At 39.8% G+C, this 13,438-nt stretch overlaps 1 protein-coding gene across 1 annotated transcript in view; it reads right to left on the reverse strand.

Moving 5' to 3' along the window:
• LOC110523648 (WD repeat-containing protein 5) overlaps positions 1 to 13,438 on the reverse strand; it is a 31,320-nt gene that overhangs the window by 1,844 nt on the left and 16,038 nt on the right. Inside the window, exons 6-13 of the mRNA XM_021602538.2 lie at positions 3,753 to 3,842; positions 3,536 to 3,619; positions 1,800 to 1,855; positions 1,577 to 1,623; positions 647 to 722; positions 415 to 448; positions 244 to 318; positions 15 to 102 (exon numbers count right to left, since the gene is read on the reverse strand). Of these exons, the coding sequence (XP_021458213.1) occupies positions 15 to 102; positions 244 to 318; positions 415 to 448; positions 647 to 722; positions 1,577 to 1,623; positions 1,800 to 1,855; positions 3,536 to 3,619; positions 3,753 to 3,842 (550 nt within the window). The remainder of the gene's footprint in view (positions 1 to 14; positions 103 to 243; positions 319 to 414; positions 449 to 646; positions 723 to 1,576; positions 1,624 to 1,799; positions 1,856 to 3,535; positions 3,620 to 3,752; positions 3,843 to 13,438) is intronic.

Genomic DNA, 13,438 nt, shown 5'->3' on the forward strand with positions numbered 1-13,438 from the left:
TCGGACTCCTCTACCTGTATGACCCTGTAGTTTCTGTACGATCTCCTTGGTCTGCAGGTTCCAGATGTACACCATGTTGTCCTCCGAGCCAGAGACAATCCACTGAGAGATGCAGAGCATAAGAGAATGATACTTCATAAGAAGCTATTGGGAAAAGCATACAAGTCATCATCTCGTAAATCCACCTTTTATTTGTTGTCTTATTATTATTTTTTAAATTATATTTTATTAAAAAAGAAATACCTTTCCACCGGTGACAGAGAAATTTGCAAATATGCAGTACTTTTCGTTTTTGTGGCCGGTGTATGTTTTCAAGCACTGGAATGAGAGGAGAACACTTACTGAATAGAACTGAAACATTTGAATCAAGAGCATTCCACAACACCATGGTTGGAACATGAAGACATATCTTACCTTTCCTTTGCTGTAGTCCCAAAGCTTCAGGGTGCTAAAATAAATAATAATAATCCCCATTAGAAGACAGCATCCCAAATGAAACGCTTTGGTCTAGTGCTACTAGACAGTCCAATAGGGCCCTCTACTGGTGCAGTAGCGCGTGACAAAGATGCCGTGGTACTGTGCACATGTCATATCCTACTGAGTTTAAGGGAAAGTGACAGTTCTCTACTGATAATCTAACACTCACTTGTCCAATGTGGCAGCCAGAATGTATTTGCCGTTTGGTGAAAACTTCACAAATGACACCGGGGGGTTGTCATCATCTGCAAAAGACCGAAGAATTCACTCACAGAAAAATACTAGACAATTTTATATTTCCCATAAATTTATAGAAAAAAATGAAATGTAGGAAAACATAAGCAGATATTAGAATATTCACACAGAATATGCACATTTTACCAGCAACGGCATCTTGTGAATAAAAGGCTGTGCGTAATGACGTAGGCCACACAAAAAGCACGTTGTCATATAACTTTTCATTAACAGAATAAAAAAAAAACAGACATTCTATGCGTTTCCATCCAATTTATAACTCCATTGATGGTTTTGGCACAACAAAGAACTCTGTGATGAACAGGAAAAGTGCCCACTATGGTCTTAGCATGCGCTATATGATGTGGATACATGATGAGATTATAAATAAGAGCAGGATCATTTTTATTTGTCAATTGACAGCCAATAATCAATCATCATGTCACCAGCATAAACATGAACACCCTGGATATCTGTTGAGGAAAGCAGCATCTAACTCATCACCTTCCACTTTCACCACCCTGTGAAGTTCATCAGAACTTGTTTGATCTGTAGCCTAATAGACTGTGCATGCTTTTTTTAAGTCCAGGTAGTGGGACGACACAACATACGCGTGACTGCAAATTTACGTCGATATGATGGTTAATCCACAATAAATAGTTTCCACTGCAATTTGTCACATGATCTAATAACAGACAAGAAAATGATTCACCCGTCTAGCGTATTTGATTTTGTCAAAATGTACCAACAATTTGATAGTTTTCATCAGGCCTGTTGAGACATTTTTATCCGATATGCAAACAAATAAAAATGGTTGGATTGAAACCTGGTTACAGATGCTGCCATTCTGGCTGGTGAAGCTTACCAATTAGTGTTTTCAGACATTGTCCCGATGCTGTGTCCCAGATTCGGCTATGGACAGACAGAAGATATTAACGTCAATACATTTCTCAAATGATATCCAAACACTCCCCATATTTATGTTAAATTGGCCATCATTAAAACGCAGATGTTCTTTTAGGTCATTAAGTTACACTTACAGGCAAAGTACATTCAACAAAATATATATATATTTTTTAATCCCTCACCAGAGGCCATCGTAGCTGCTAGACACAATCAATGAGCCATCTCTGTTGAAATGGACCTACACAGCAACATAGAGCAGATTAGAGATGTACAGTGCCTTCGGAAAGTATTCAGACCCCTTTTTCCACATTTTGTTGTTATAGCCTTCTTCTAAAATTGATTAAATAAACACATTTCCTCAGCAAGCTACACACAATACCCCATAATGACAAGGTGAAGACAGTTTTTTTTGTAAAAAAAAAAAACACAGAGAGAAACCTTATTTACATAAGTATTCAGACCCTTTGCTATGAGACTCGAAATTGAGCTCAGGTGCATCCTGTTCCCATTGATCATCCTTGAGCTGTTTCCACAACTTTACTGGAGTCCACCTGTGTTAAATTCAATTGATTGGACATGATTTTGAAAAGGCACACACCTGTCTATATAAGGTCCAATAGTTGACAGTTCATGTCAGAGCAAAAACCAAGCCATGAGGTCGAAGGAATTTTCCGTAGTGCTCCGAGACAGGATTGTGTCGAGGCACAGATCTGGGGAAGGGTGCTAAAACATTTCTGCAGCATTGAAGGTCCCCAAGAACACAGTGGCTGCCATCATTCTTAAATGGAAGAAGTTTGGAACCACCAAGACTCTTCCTAGAGCTGGCTGCCTGGCCAAACTAAGCAATTGGGTGACAAGGGCCTTGGTCAGGGAGGTGGCCAAGCACCCGATGGTCACTCAAAGAGCTCTAGAATTCCTCTGTGGAGATGGGAGATGTACAGTGCCAGAAGGACAACCATCTCTGCAGCACTCCACCAATCAGGCCCCTATGGAAGAGTGGCCAGACAGAAGCCACTCCTCAGTACAAGGCACCTGACAGCCCACTTGGATTTTGCCAAAAGGCACCTAAAGACTCTCAGACCATTAGAAACAAGATTCTCTGGTCTGATCAAACCAAGATTGAACTCTTTGGCCTGAAAGCCAAGCGTCACATCTGGGGGTAACCTGGCAACATCCGTACTGTGAAGCATGGTGGTGGCATCATCATGCTGTGGGGATGTTTTTCAGCGGCAGGAACTAGGAGACTAGTCAGGATCGAGGGAAAAATGAACGGAGCAAAGTAGAGAGATCCTTGATGAAAACCTGCTCCAAAGCGCTCAGGACATCAGACTGGGGTGAAGGTTCACCTTCCAACAGGACAACAACCATAAGCACACAGCCAAGACAATGCAGGAGTGGCTTCGGGACAAGTCTCTGAATGTCCTTGAGTAGCTCAGCCAGAGCCCGGACTTGAACCCGATCAAACATCTCTGTGCAGCAACGCTCCCCATTCAACCTGACCTATATGAGAGGATCTGCAGAGAAGAATGTGAGAAACTCCCCAAATACAGGTGTACCCAAAAAGACTTAAGGCTGCAACCGCTACCAAAGGTGTTTCAAAAAAGTAAAAGGGTCTGAATACTTCTGTAAATTCCTGTTTTTTTATTTATAAATTTGCAAAAATTAATAAAACTTGTTTTTGCACTGTCATTATGGGGTATTGTGTGTAGATTGATGAGGGGTAAAACAACTTAATCTGGTTCAGAATAAGGCTGTAATGTAAAAAATCTGGAAAAAGTCAAGGGGTCTGAATACTTTCCGAATGCACACTGACCAGACGGTGTGATAATCAACTATAAGCTCATAAGCAGAAAAATCTATTATCTGAAGTACATTGTTTTTAGGTTCATTGAAGGTGTGCATGTGCATAGTCTCTTACTGCAGAGACTGGGTCAGAGTGGGCCGGCAGGGTCTTCAAGCATTTGCCGGTTTTAACATCCCATATCCGCACACTCTCGTCAAACTAGAAGAGAACTCATGTTAGCACACACAGCAACAAATATTCATCACTCCTTGGTAGAAATCAGGGTTGGCAATAACCTTTTCTATGTAAAAAATGTTACAATAGCAATGCTGCATTAGTAGGTAGGACTCACTGATCCAGACACGATGAGATTGGACTGGGGATTAAAGTTGCAGCAGAAGACATAGTTGCTGTGGCCTTTCAATGTCTTCAAACATTTCCCCTGCAAAAGGAAATGAGTGTGTTTAAATTAAACATGTTCACAGTATGAGCTCATTATGGTCGATCCAACATCCACGGCATGGAGGATCTCGAAGTAGCGATTATGATGCAACTGCAGAGAAAACAGTTGAAGGTAGTTTAAGGAGACATCTCTGAATAGCATTAGTGCAATGCCTGGAAGTCTACCAGAACAGCAGACTTCCTACCAGTCATTGCGCTACAGCTAGTTAGCATTGGCTTGGGAAACAACCTCTTAACTTCCATCATACTGGACGCAGAGACATAAGAATTGTATTCATGAGTTCATCTGACTCTTGGTAAGTAGAAAAGTAGCCAAAATCTCACATTATCCTTTTAATACCATGACAATGTGGGAGGGGGGAAAAAATCCCTACCCAGTGGGCTTGACATGATAAAGACGTCTTTTATTAGCTGAAATCGGGTCAAGATGTCTTATAACCAAATCACAACCAGATTAAGATGTTTTTTTCATGAAGTCATTTAGACATTAAAAAAAACATCTTATTTTGATTGATATGTGTGAAATCCATCAATTGGGAACTAATGAATTTATTTAAATTGACTGATTTCCAAATATGAACTGTAGCGCTGTAAAATCGTTGCGTTTATATAAACATGTCCATAGTGTTTGTAGGCCATGCCCCCATTGCATATAAGACACTAGAACAATTATTCAAATTGTAGTGAATGTTATTTTTCAGCAGGGCTTACATGATTCAGCTTTGCACACTTGGCAAACAGCTGACAGAGCGCACCAAAGCGGGCCTCGTGGCGTACTGTACTGGGCTCGGGCCTCGTGGCGTACTGTACTGGGCTCGGGCCTCGTGGCGTACTGTACTGGGCTCGGGCCTCGTGGCGTACTGTACTGGGCTCGGGCCTCGTGGCGTACTGTACTGGGCTCGGGCCTCGTGGCGTACTGTACTGGGCTCGGGCCCGTGGCGCACTGTACTGGGCTCGGGCCTATTCTGTTTGAGACCCGGGGGACTTGGCGTGGACTCGGACTCAGGGGGGCTTCATATGGGCTGAGCTCTTCCCAAGTCCGACAGAATAATATTACTCTGGGCTCCAGCTAATGGTACTCGGTCAGAGTCCACTTCAGTTTATCTGGACAGATTAACTTTTTAAGGAGTAGGGCCATTTTAGGTTATTATTCAGCAGGTGATGAAATATCAATAAAAAAAATAAAACAATGAAGTGATATATTTAACCTCCAACTCATCGAATTTGTGACCGTCTCTGCAGTCCTATAGCTATAGAGATGGTCCCTAATTTAGATTATTTTTTTGACGCTATAAAATGCTTTTACTACAGGCTATGGTAGTGTTTTTCAAAGTTGCAGTCCACCCAATTGAAATGTGCACATTCACTTCCACATTTTTTTCTAGGCAACCAGCATAAGATAAACATGCACAATAATACAGGATACCCTTATAACATTTCACTGCCTTTAAAATACAGTACAACTGCAGTACAATTAAATAATGGTTTAATTAATGATATAGCTTGCTGTGTGTTGGCTTCTAATAGTCATCTTTGTTAGCAAATTACACTGTTTATTGTACTGCACATTTTCTTGTTCAACAGAATGCTGTTTTGGATGTTCTATTATGACAAAATACAGAATTTAACAAACAAGTAGGCCGGTCTTATTTCAGTATCCTACTACAATCCACCAAAATTTACAAAACCCTGTTTTTAAATGGCATTCATTTCCATTAATAATTACCCCCGAAATTATTGCACCTGAATTAGCGGCGGTTTGTTGGGGAAAATATTTGCTATTTTAGCTGGCAAACGTTACCCCCTGGCTAATCCTCCATGGACATTGTAAATGTACAGTTTTAACTGCTGGAGCCATTGGTTGTAGCTAGCTAACTTAGATAACGTTTATACCTTTTGATATCTGTCAAATATACCTGAGAGTCATGTCTAGTTTCTCCCTTGCTCATTCTCCGTCGCTCAGCCAAACTCAAACTTTCCACGTTGCAGAAGAGATTTGCCAATTACACCCATTTCTAACAATGTGTTGTGGGAATGATATAACTTTAGAAAAAAATATTTATTGCCTCTTTACGCACTTCACATTTTTAAATATGACTTTAAGACTGCCAAGCTGTCCTCAATATGTGGAACCTCTGTCCGAGACAATGTCCTCAGGATTATGGAGCGGTGTGTTTATATAAACGTGTTAGGATTAAAGCAAAACCTTACCATTAAAGATTAGCTAAAACGTTTCATTATCCAACTGCTATTTCATCCTCTTAAAATGTTTCAGATTGATGACCAATGAATTAAATGTCCCACTTCAATATGAAGGGTCAGAGGAACAAATATGCCTTTGCCACCACGTGTGTGTGCTCAATTGTAGTTGGTAAGTAAATGTGAAAAGTTGAGACATTTGACAAACAGTGAGACATTTTTAGTAGACTATGACTGTTAAAGATATTATACTGCACATTACTGTTCTGTCCTGCATGCCGACATTATGCCAATCATTCATACATTTTCTTCTCTTATTATGCTTACAGTAAGTGTCATGAAAAGCCATACAACTCAGGAGGTCGATCTACCGTTGGCCCCTCGGAAAGTCCTAAAATATGCCCCTGACCTCCGTGGTGGAGGACGCAAAGTATGTACATGAGCTAGTTGCTCTATTTTGAAGCTATAAGTGCCACAAACTTCTTCAACGGCCGAGTCCAGTGTCTTTATGAATGTCCTTTTCTAGTTCTTTTAAAATCTATAATTGATGAAGTTGTAATGATTCTCTTCAACTGCAGATCTGACCCATCACACCAATTTGCAAGAGGGCCACTACGCTCCAAATCGCATTCTATGCTAAAAGGTCCTTGATGAGGATCTACACCATCACACCACTCTCAGTAATCATTCAGAAATTAAAACAATGGGCTTTTACAGTGCCTTGCGAAAGTATTCGGCCCCCTTGAACTTTGCGACCTTTTGCCACATTTCAGGCTTCAAACAAAGATATAAAACTGTATTTTTTTGTGAAGAATCAACAAGTGGGACACAATCATGAAGTGGAACGACATTTATTGGATATTTCAAACTTTTTTTAACAAATCAAAAACGGAAAAATTGGGCGTGCAAAATTATTCAGCCCCCTTAAGTTAATACTTTGTAGCGCCACCTTTTGCTGCGATTACAGCTGTAAGTCGCTTGGGGTATGTCTCTATCAGTTTTGCACATCGAGAGACTGACATTTTTTCCCATTCCTCCTTGCAAAACAGCTCGAGCTTGGATGGAGAGCATTTGTGACCAGCAGTTTTCAGTTCTTTCCACAGATTCTCGATTGGATTCAGGTCTGGACTTTGACTTGGTCATTCTAACACCTGGATATGTTTATTTTTGAACCATTCCATTGTAGATTTTGCTTTATGCTTTGGATCATTGTCTTGTTGGAAGACAAATCTCCGTCCCAGTCTCAGGTCTTTTGCAGACTCCATCAGGTTTTCTTCCAGAATGGTCCTGTATTTGGCTCCATCCATCTTCCCATCAATTTTAACCATCTTCCCTGTCCCTGCTGAAGAAAAGCAGGCCCAAACCATGATGCTGCCACCACCATGTTTGACAGTGGGGATGGTGTGTTCAGCTGTGTTGCTTTTACGCCAAACATAACGTTTTGCATTGTTGCCAAAAAGTTCAATTTTGGTTTCATCTGACCAGAGCACCTTCTTCCACATGTTTGGTGCGTCTCCCAGGTGGCTTGTGGCAAACTTTAAACAACACTTTTTATGGATATCTTTAAGAAATGGCTTTCTTCTTGCCACTCTTCCATAAAGGCCAGATTTGTGCAATATACTGATTGTTGTCCTATGGACAGAGTCTCCCACCTCAGCTGTAGATCTCTGCAGTTCATCCAGAGTGATCATGGGCCTCTTGGCTGCATCTCTGATCAGTCTTCTCCTTGTATGAGCTGAAAGTTTAGAGGGACGGCCAGGTCTTGGTAATTTGCAGTGGTCTGATACTCCTTCCATTTCAATATTATCGCTTGCACAGTGCTCCTTGGGATGTTTAAAGCTTGGGAAATATTTTTGTATCCAAATCCGGCTTTAAACTTCTTCACAACAGTATCTCGGACCTGCCTGGTGTGTTCCTTGTTCTTCATGATGCTCTCTGCGCTTTTAACGGACCTCTGAGACTATCACAGTGCAGGTGCAAAAACATTGATGTAGATCTTTTCTTGATCTACTTTAAAATGTAAGAATATGTTGCAGATTTCAATTTTAATTGGTGACTATGGGAAACACAGAAATGTAATGAACAAGGTTTTCAACATCCAACTATATCCTCTGCAATACTTTTTACAGTACGTAATAAACTGTAGTCAGGTTGTTACTACCAGGTTATAATGCGGGCTTAAATATGACATTATGACCAACTGGTCGTATGGGGGTCAGAAAAACATGTAATATTCTGGTAAGCAAAAATAAATTAAAAAGAAGCCAGTTTCGATCAGAATAAGATGTCATACTGATGTTTTTTCAACCTGATTTTGCCCACTGGGTCTTCACTAGATGCAGATAACTAATGTTAAGGCTACCCTGAGGTGCTACAGTTTCCATGGCGACTTAAAGTTCACCTTTTTCCCCACCAAAATAGAAATGGACTGAATTGTTGGTAACATGTTGTTCAAGCCTTGCCACACTGTAAAGGGAAAGTGCTCAGATTAAAGCCAGTAAAATCTCAAGGGATGAGAGCTGATTCGTTACGGTAGATGCTTCTGCATCCCACTCGGCAAGAGGAAGCAGGAAGTCCTTTATCCCTGCAGTCAGGGATTTGTTTTAGTAAACATTTTATAGAAAATACATTAATATATTTCTGAACGATGCATTGCGCTGCTATGTTGACAATATGACCCGGTGGCACAGATTAGTTTGATTTGAGCAGAGCGCTCCACATTCACCTGTTTTAGCCGGTCACGTGCCCAGTGGACCCCAGTTCAGTCTAAACATATTCCCTCATTACTCTAATGAATAAAACTTGATTGATTGTTGTACGCTGCTTTTTTCTTTTCCATTTTCTGCACTTCATCCCACTCCTTCCAGTGCAATTTGTGTACAGATGTATATTTGGTGATGTGTATTTAGGGCTGGGCGGTATACCGTATTTTACTATACACACACACCGGTATCGATGAATGGACCGGTTTGGGTTTTTACTTTACCTTCTTTAACAGTATTTAAATGTTAAATGTGCAACTGCCTTGTGTAATGTCAATTTTTTTTAAGCTTACGCACTACTTGTTTACTCTTCGCTCCCCTTGTTTTTTTATTTTGAAAAAAAATATGCAAAAATGTCTAAATTATTTTTTTCAATTAATCCATTTTAGAATAAGGCTGTAAGGTAACGTGGAAAGGGGAAGGGGTCTGAATACTTTCCGAATGCAGAGTGCACGCGCACACACACACACCACCAGTCAAATGTTTGGACACACCTACTCATTCAAGGGTTTTTCCTTATTTTTACTACACTGTAGAATAATAGTTAAGACATCAAAACTATGAAATAACACATATGGAAACATAGTAACCAAATATATATATATATATATTTTAAATTCTTATAAGTAGCCACCCTTTGCCTTGACAACAGCTTTGCACACTTTTGGCATTCTCTCAACCAGCTTCACCTGGAATGCTTTTCCAAGTCTTGGAGATCCCACATATGCTGAGCACTTGTTGGCTGCTTTTCCTTCCCTCTGCGAGCCAACTCATCCCAAATCATCTCAATTGGGTTGAGGTCGGGTGATTGTTGAGGCCAGGTCATCTGATGCCGCACATCACTCTCCTTGGTGAAATAGCCTTTACACAGCCTGGAGGTGTGTTGTGTCATTGTCCTGTGGAAAAACAAAATATAGTCCCACTAAGCGCAAACCAGATGGGATTGCGTATTGCTGCAGAATAGTGTGGTAGTCATGCGGGTTAAGTGTGCCTTGAATTCTAAATAAATCACTGCCAGGGTCACCAGCAAAGCATCCCCACACCATCACACCTCCTCCTCCATGCTTCTCGGTGGGAACCACACATGCAGAGATCATCCGTTCACCTACTTTGCGTCTCACAAAAGACACGCGGTCGGAACCAAAAATCTCAAATTTCGACTCGGACTAAAAAAAGGACAGACGTCCACCGGTCTAAAGTCCATTGCTCGTGTTTATTGGCCCAAGGAAGTCTCTTCTTCTTATTGGTGTCCTTTAGTAGTGGTTTCTTTGCAACAATTCACCCATGAAGGTCTGATTCATGCAGTCTCCACTGAACAGTTGATGTTGAGATGTGTCTGTTACTTGAACTCTGAAGCATTTATTTGGGTTGTAATTTCTGAGGCTGGTAACTAATGAAAGTATCCTCTGCAGCAGATGTAACTCTGGGTCATCCTTTCCTGTGGCGGTCCTCATGAGAGCCAGGTTCATCATAGCGCCTGGTGTTTTTTTGCAACTGCACTTGCAGAAACTTTCAAAGTTCTTAACATTTTCCAGATTGACTTACCTTCATGTCTTAAAGTAATGACTGTCGTTTCTCTTTGCTCATTTGAGCTGTTCTTGCCATAATATGGACTTGGTCTTTTACACCAACTCTACCTTGCCACAACACAACTGATTGGCTCAAACGCATTAACTTCTTGGTGACAGGGGGCAGTATTTTCACTTCCCGATTAAATGCATGCCCAAATTCAACTGCCTGCTCCTCATCCCCAGAAGATAAGATATGCATATTATTAGTAGATTTGGATAGAAAACTCTAAAGTTTCCAAAACTGTTAAAACAGTGTCTGAGTATAACAGAACTGATTTGGCAGACGAAAACCTGATAAATCCATTCAGGAAGTATTTTTTTTTGTAGTTTTCTATTCAATGCCATTACAGTATCCATTGAATTAGGACTCAAATAGCAGTTCCTATGCCTTCCACTAGATGTCAACATCTAGAAATTGTTTCAGGCTTGTATTCTGATAAATGAGGGAGTAAGACCAGTCTGAATGAGTGGACCCTGACATGTCACAGAGCTTTTTCCATGTGCAATCCCGAGAGAGTGCCTTTCTTATTTACCTTTTATATTGACGATGTTATTGTCCGGTTGAAATATTATAGATCATTTAGGCTAAAAACAACCTGAGGTTTGAATATAAACATCGTTTGACATGTTTCTAAGAACCCTACGGATACAACTTCAATTTTTTTGTCTGCCTGTTTTGACTGCGTTTGAGCCTGTGGATTACTGAAGAAAACGCAAAATAAATGGATGTTTTTGGATATAGAGAGACTATCAAACAAAAGGAACATTTGAGTAAATGAATGTCTTGAGTGCACCCATATGAAGATCAAAGGTAAGGGATTAATTGTATCTCTATTTCTGACTTGTGTAACTCTTCTACTTGGGTGGTTACTGTTTGTAATGATTTGTCTGCTGGGCTATGTTCTCAAATAATTGTAAGGTATGCTTTCGCCGTAAAGCATTTTTTAAATCTGACACAGTGGTTGGATTCACAAGTGAATCCTAAAACCTATATGTTTTGTTTTCTGAATTTTTATAATGAGTATTTCTGTATTTTAATTTGGCGCTCTGCAATCTCACTGGATGTTGGCCAGGTGGGACGCTAGCGTCCCATGTACCCAGGAAAGAAATTCCACAAATGAACTTTTTACAAGGCACACCTGTTCATTTGAAAGGCATTCCAGGTGACTACCTCATGAAGCTGGTTGAGAGAATGCCAAGAGTGTACAAAGCTTTCATCAAGGCAACGGGTGGCTACTTTGAAGAATCTCAAATATAATATATTTTAATTTGTTCACTTTTTTGGTTACTACATGATTCCATGCGTCATTTCATAGTTTTGATGTCTTCACTATTATTCTACAATGTAGAAAATAGTAAAAAATAAAGAAATTCCAGGGGTTGAGGTGGTGTGTCCACTAGTACTAATATAATCTATAAATCATTCGTAAAGTATTCTGACTTCCTTTTTCCACATTTTGTTACCTTACAAACTTACGCTAAAATTGATGAAATTAATTTTTCCCCCTCAATCTACACACAATATCACTTAATGACAAAGTAAAAAAAGGTTAAGAAATATTTACGAATGTATTCAAAATAAAACAAAAATACCTCATTTGCATAAGTATTTAGACCCTTTGCTATGAGATTCGAAATTGAGCTCAGATGCATCCTGTTTCCATTGATCAGCCTTGAGATCCCCATCCAACCTGACAGCGCTTGAGAGAATCTGCAGAGAAGAATGGGAGAAACTCCCCAAATACAGGTGTGCCAAGGTTGTAGCGTCATACCCAGGAAGACGAGGCTGTAATCACTGCCTAATGTGCATCAACAAAGTACTGAGCAAAGGGTCTGAATACTTTAGTGCTACGTTTTTTTTATTTTCAATAAAATGAGCAAACATTTCAGAAAGTATGTTTTTGCTTTGTCATTATTGGGTATTTTGTGTAGATTGATTGAGGGGGTTAAACACAATAATACATTTTAGAATAAATAAGGCTGTAACGTAACAAAATGTGGAACAAGTGAAGGTGAACTGTGCTGTTTCACAAAAGTCCTGAACCTACATACATTTTAAGGACGCAGTAAATTTGACATGAGTTATCTTGTTTTAAGTCACCCCCTTTCAGCTCCACTCAACCCCTCCCATTTATCTCTGAACACCATCCAGTTTTGATTTCTATTGAACATATATTTATCAACTGTGCTGTTTCACAAAAGTTCTGAATCTTTCTATTCTCATAGTTTCTACAGATTGTAAATTAAAGATAATACTTGAGCAAAAATATTTATTATATTATTGATCGATTGACTATGACTTTTCAAATCACCCAGCAGTGCTATTTGCAGAGTTAGCTCCAGGTAAATGTTGCAATTCTTCATCTATTCCTGAACATGCAATCAAAAACAAGCTCCATATGGACAGTACCAAAACAAATGATCTAATGATTCTGTCTCTTCGTAGAAAAATCTGCAGAGCTGGGATGGTTGCATCCCCATATATAACATTCTATTGGTTGCAATAATTTAAAATGTATCAGTTCATAAACCACAATTTTGCAATCTTTATTGAGCATAATAAATTGCATGGACTCACTGTGTGCAATAATAGTGTTTAACATGATTTATGAACGACTACCTCATCTCTGTACTCCACACATACAGATAATTGTAAAGTCCCTCAGTAAAGCAGTGAATTTCAAAACAGAGTCAACCACAGATTAAAAACCCATGAATATCCCTTTGAGTATGGTGAAATCATTAATTGCACTTCAGATGGCGTATCAATACACCCAGTCACTACACAGATACAGGTGTCCTTCCTAACTCAGTTGTCGGAGAGGAAGGAAACAACTCAGGGATTTCACCATGAGGCCAATGGTGACTTTAAAACAGAGTTTATTGGCTGTGATATCAGGAAACTTAGGATGGATCAACAACATTGTAGTTACTCCACAATAATAAGCTAAATGACAGAGAGAAAAGCCGGCACAGAACAACAATATTCCACAACATGCATCCTGTTTGCAATAAGGCACTAAAGTAAAACTGCTAAAAATGTG

Source organism: Oncorhynchus mykiss, chromosome 5 (assembly GCF_013265735.2).
Source record: "Oncorhynchus mykiss isolate Arlee chromosome 5, USDA_OmykA_1.1, whole genome shotgun sequence".
NCBI classification, from domain to species: Eukaryota; Metazoa; Chordata; class Actinopteri; order Salmoniformes; family Salmonidae; genus Oncorhynchus; species Oncorhynchus mykiss.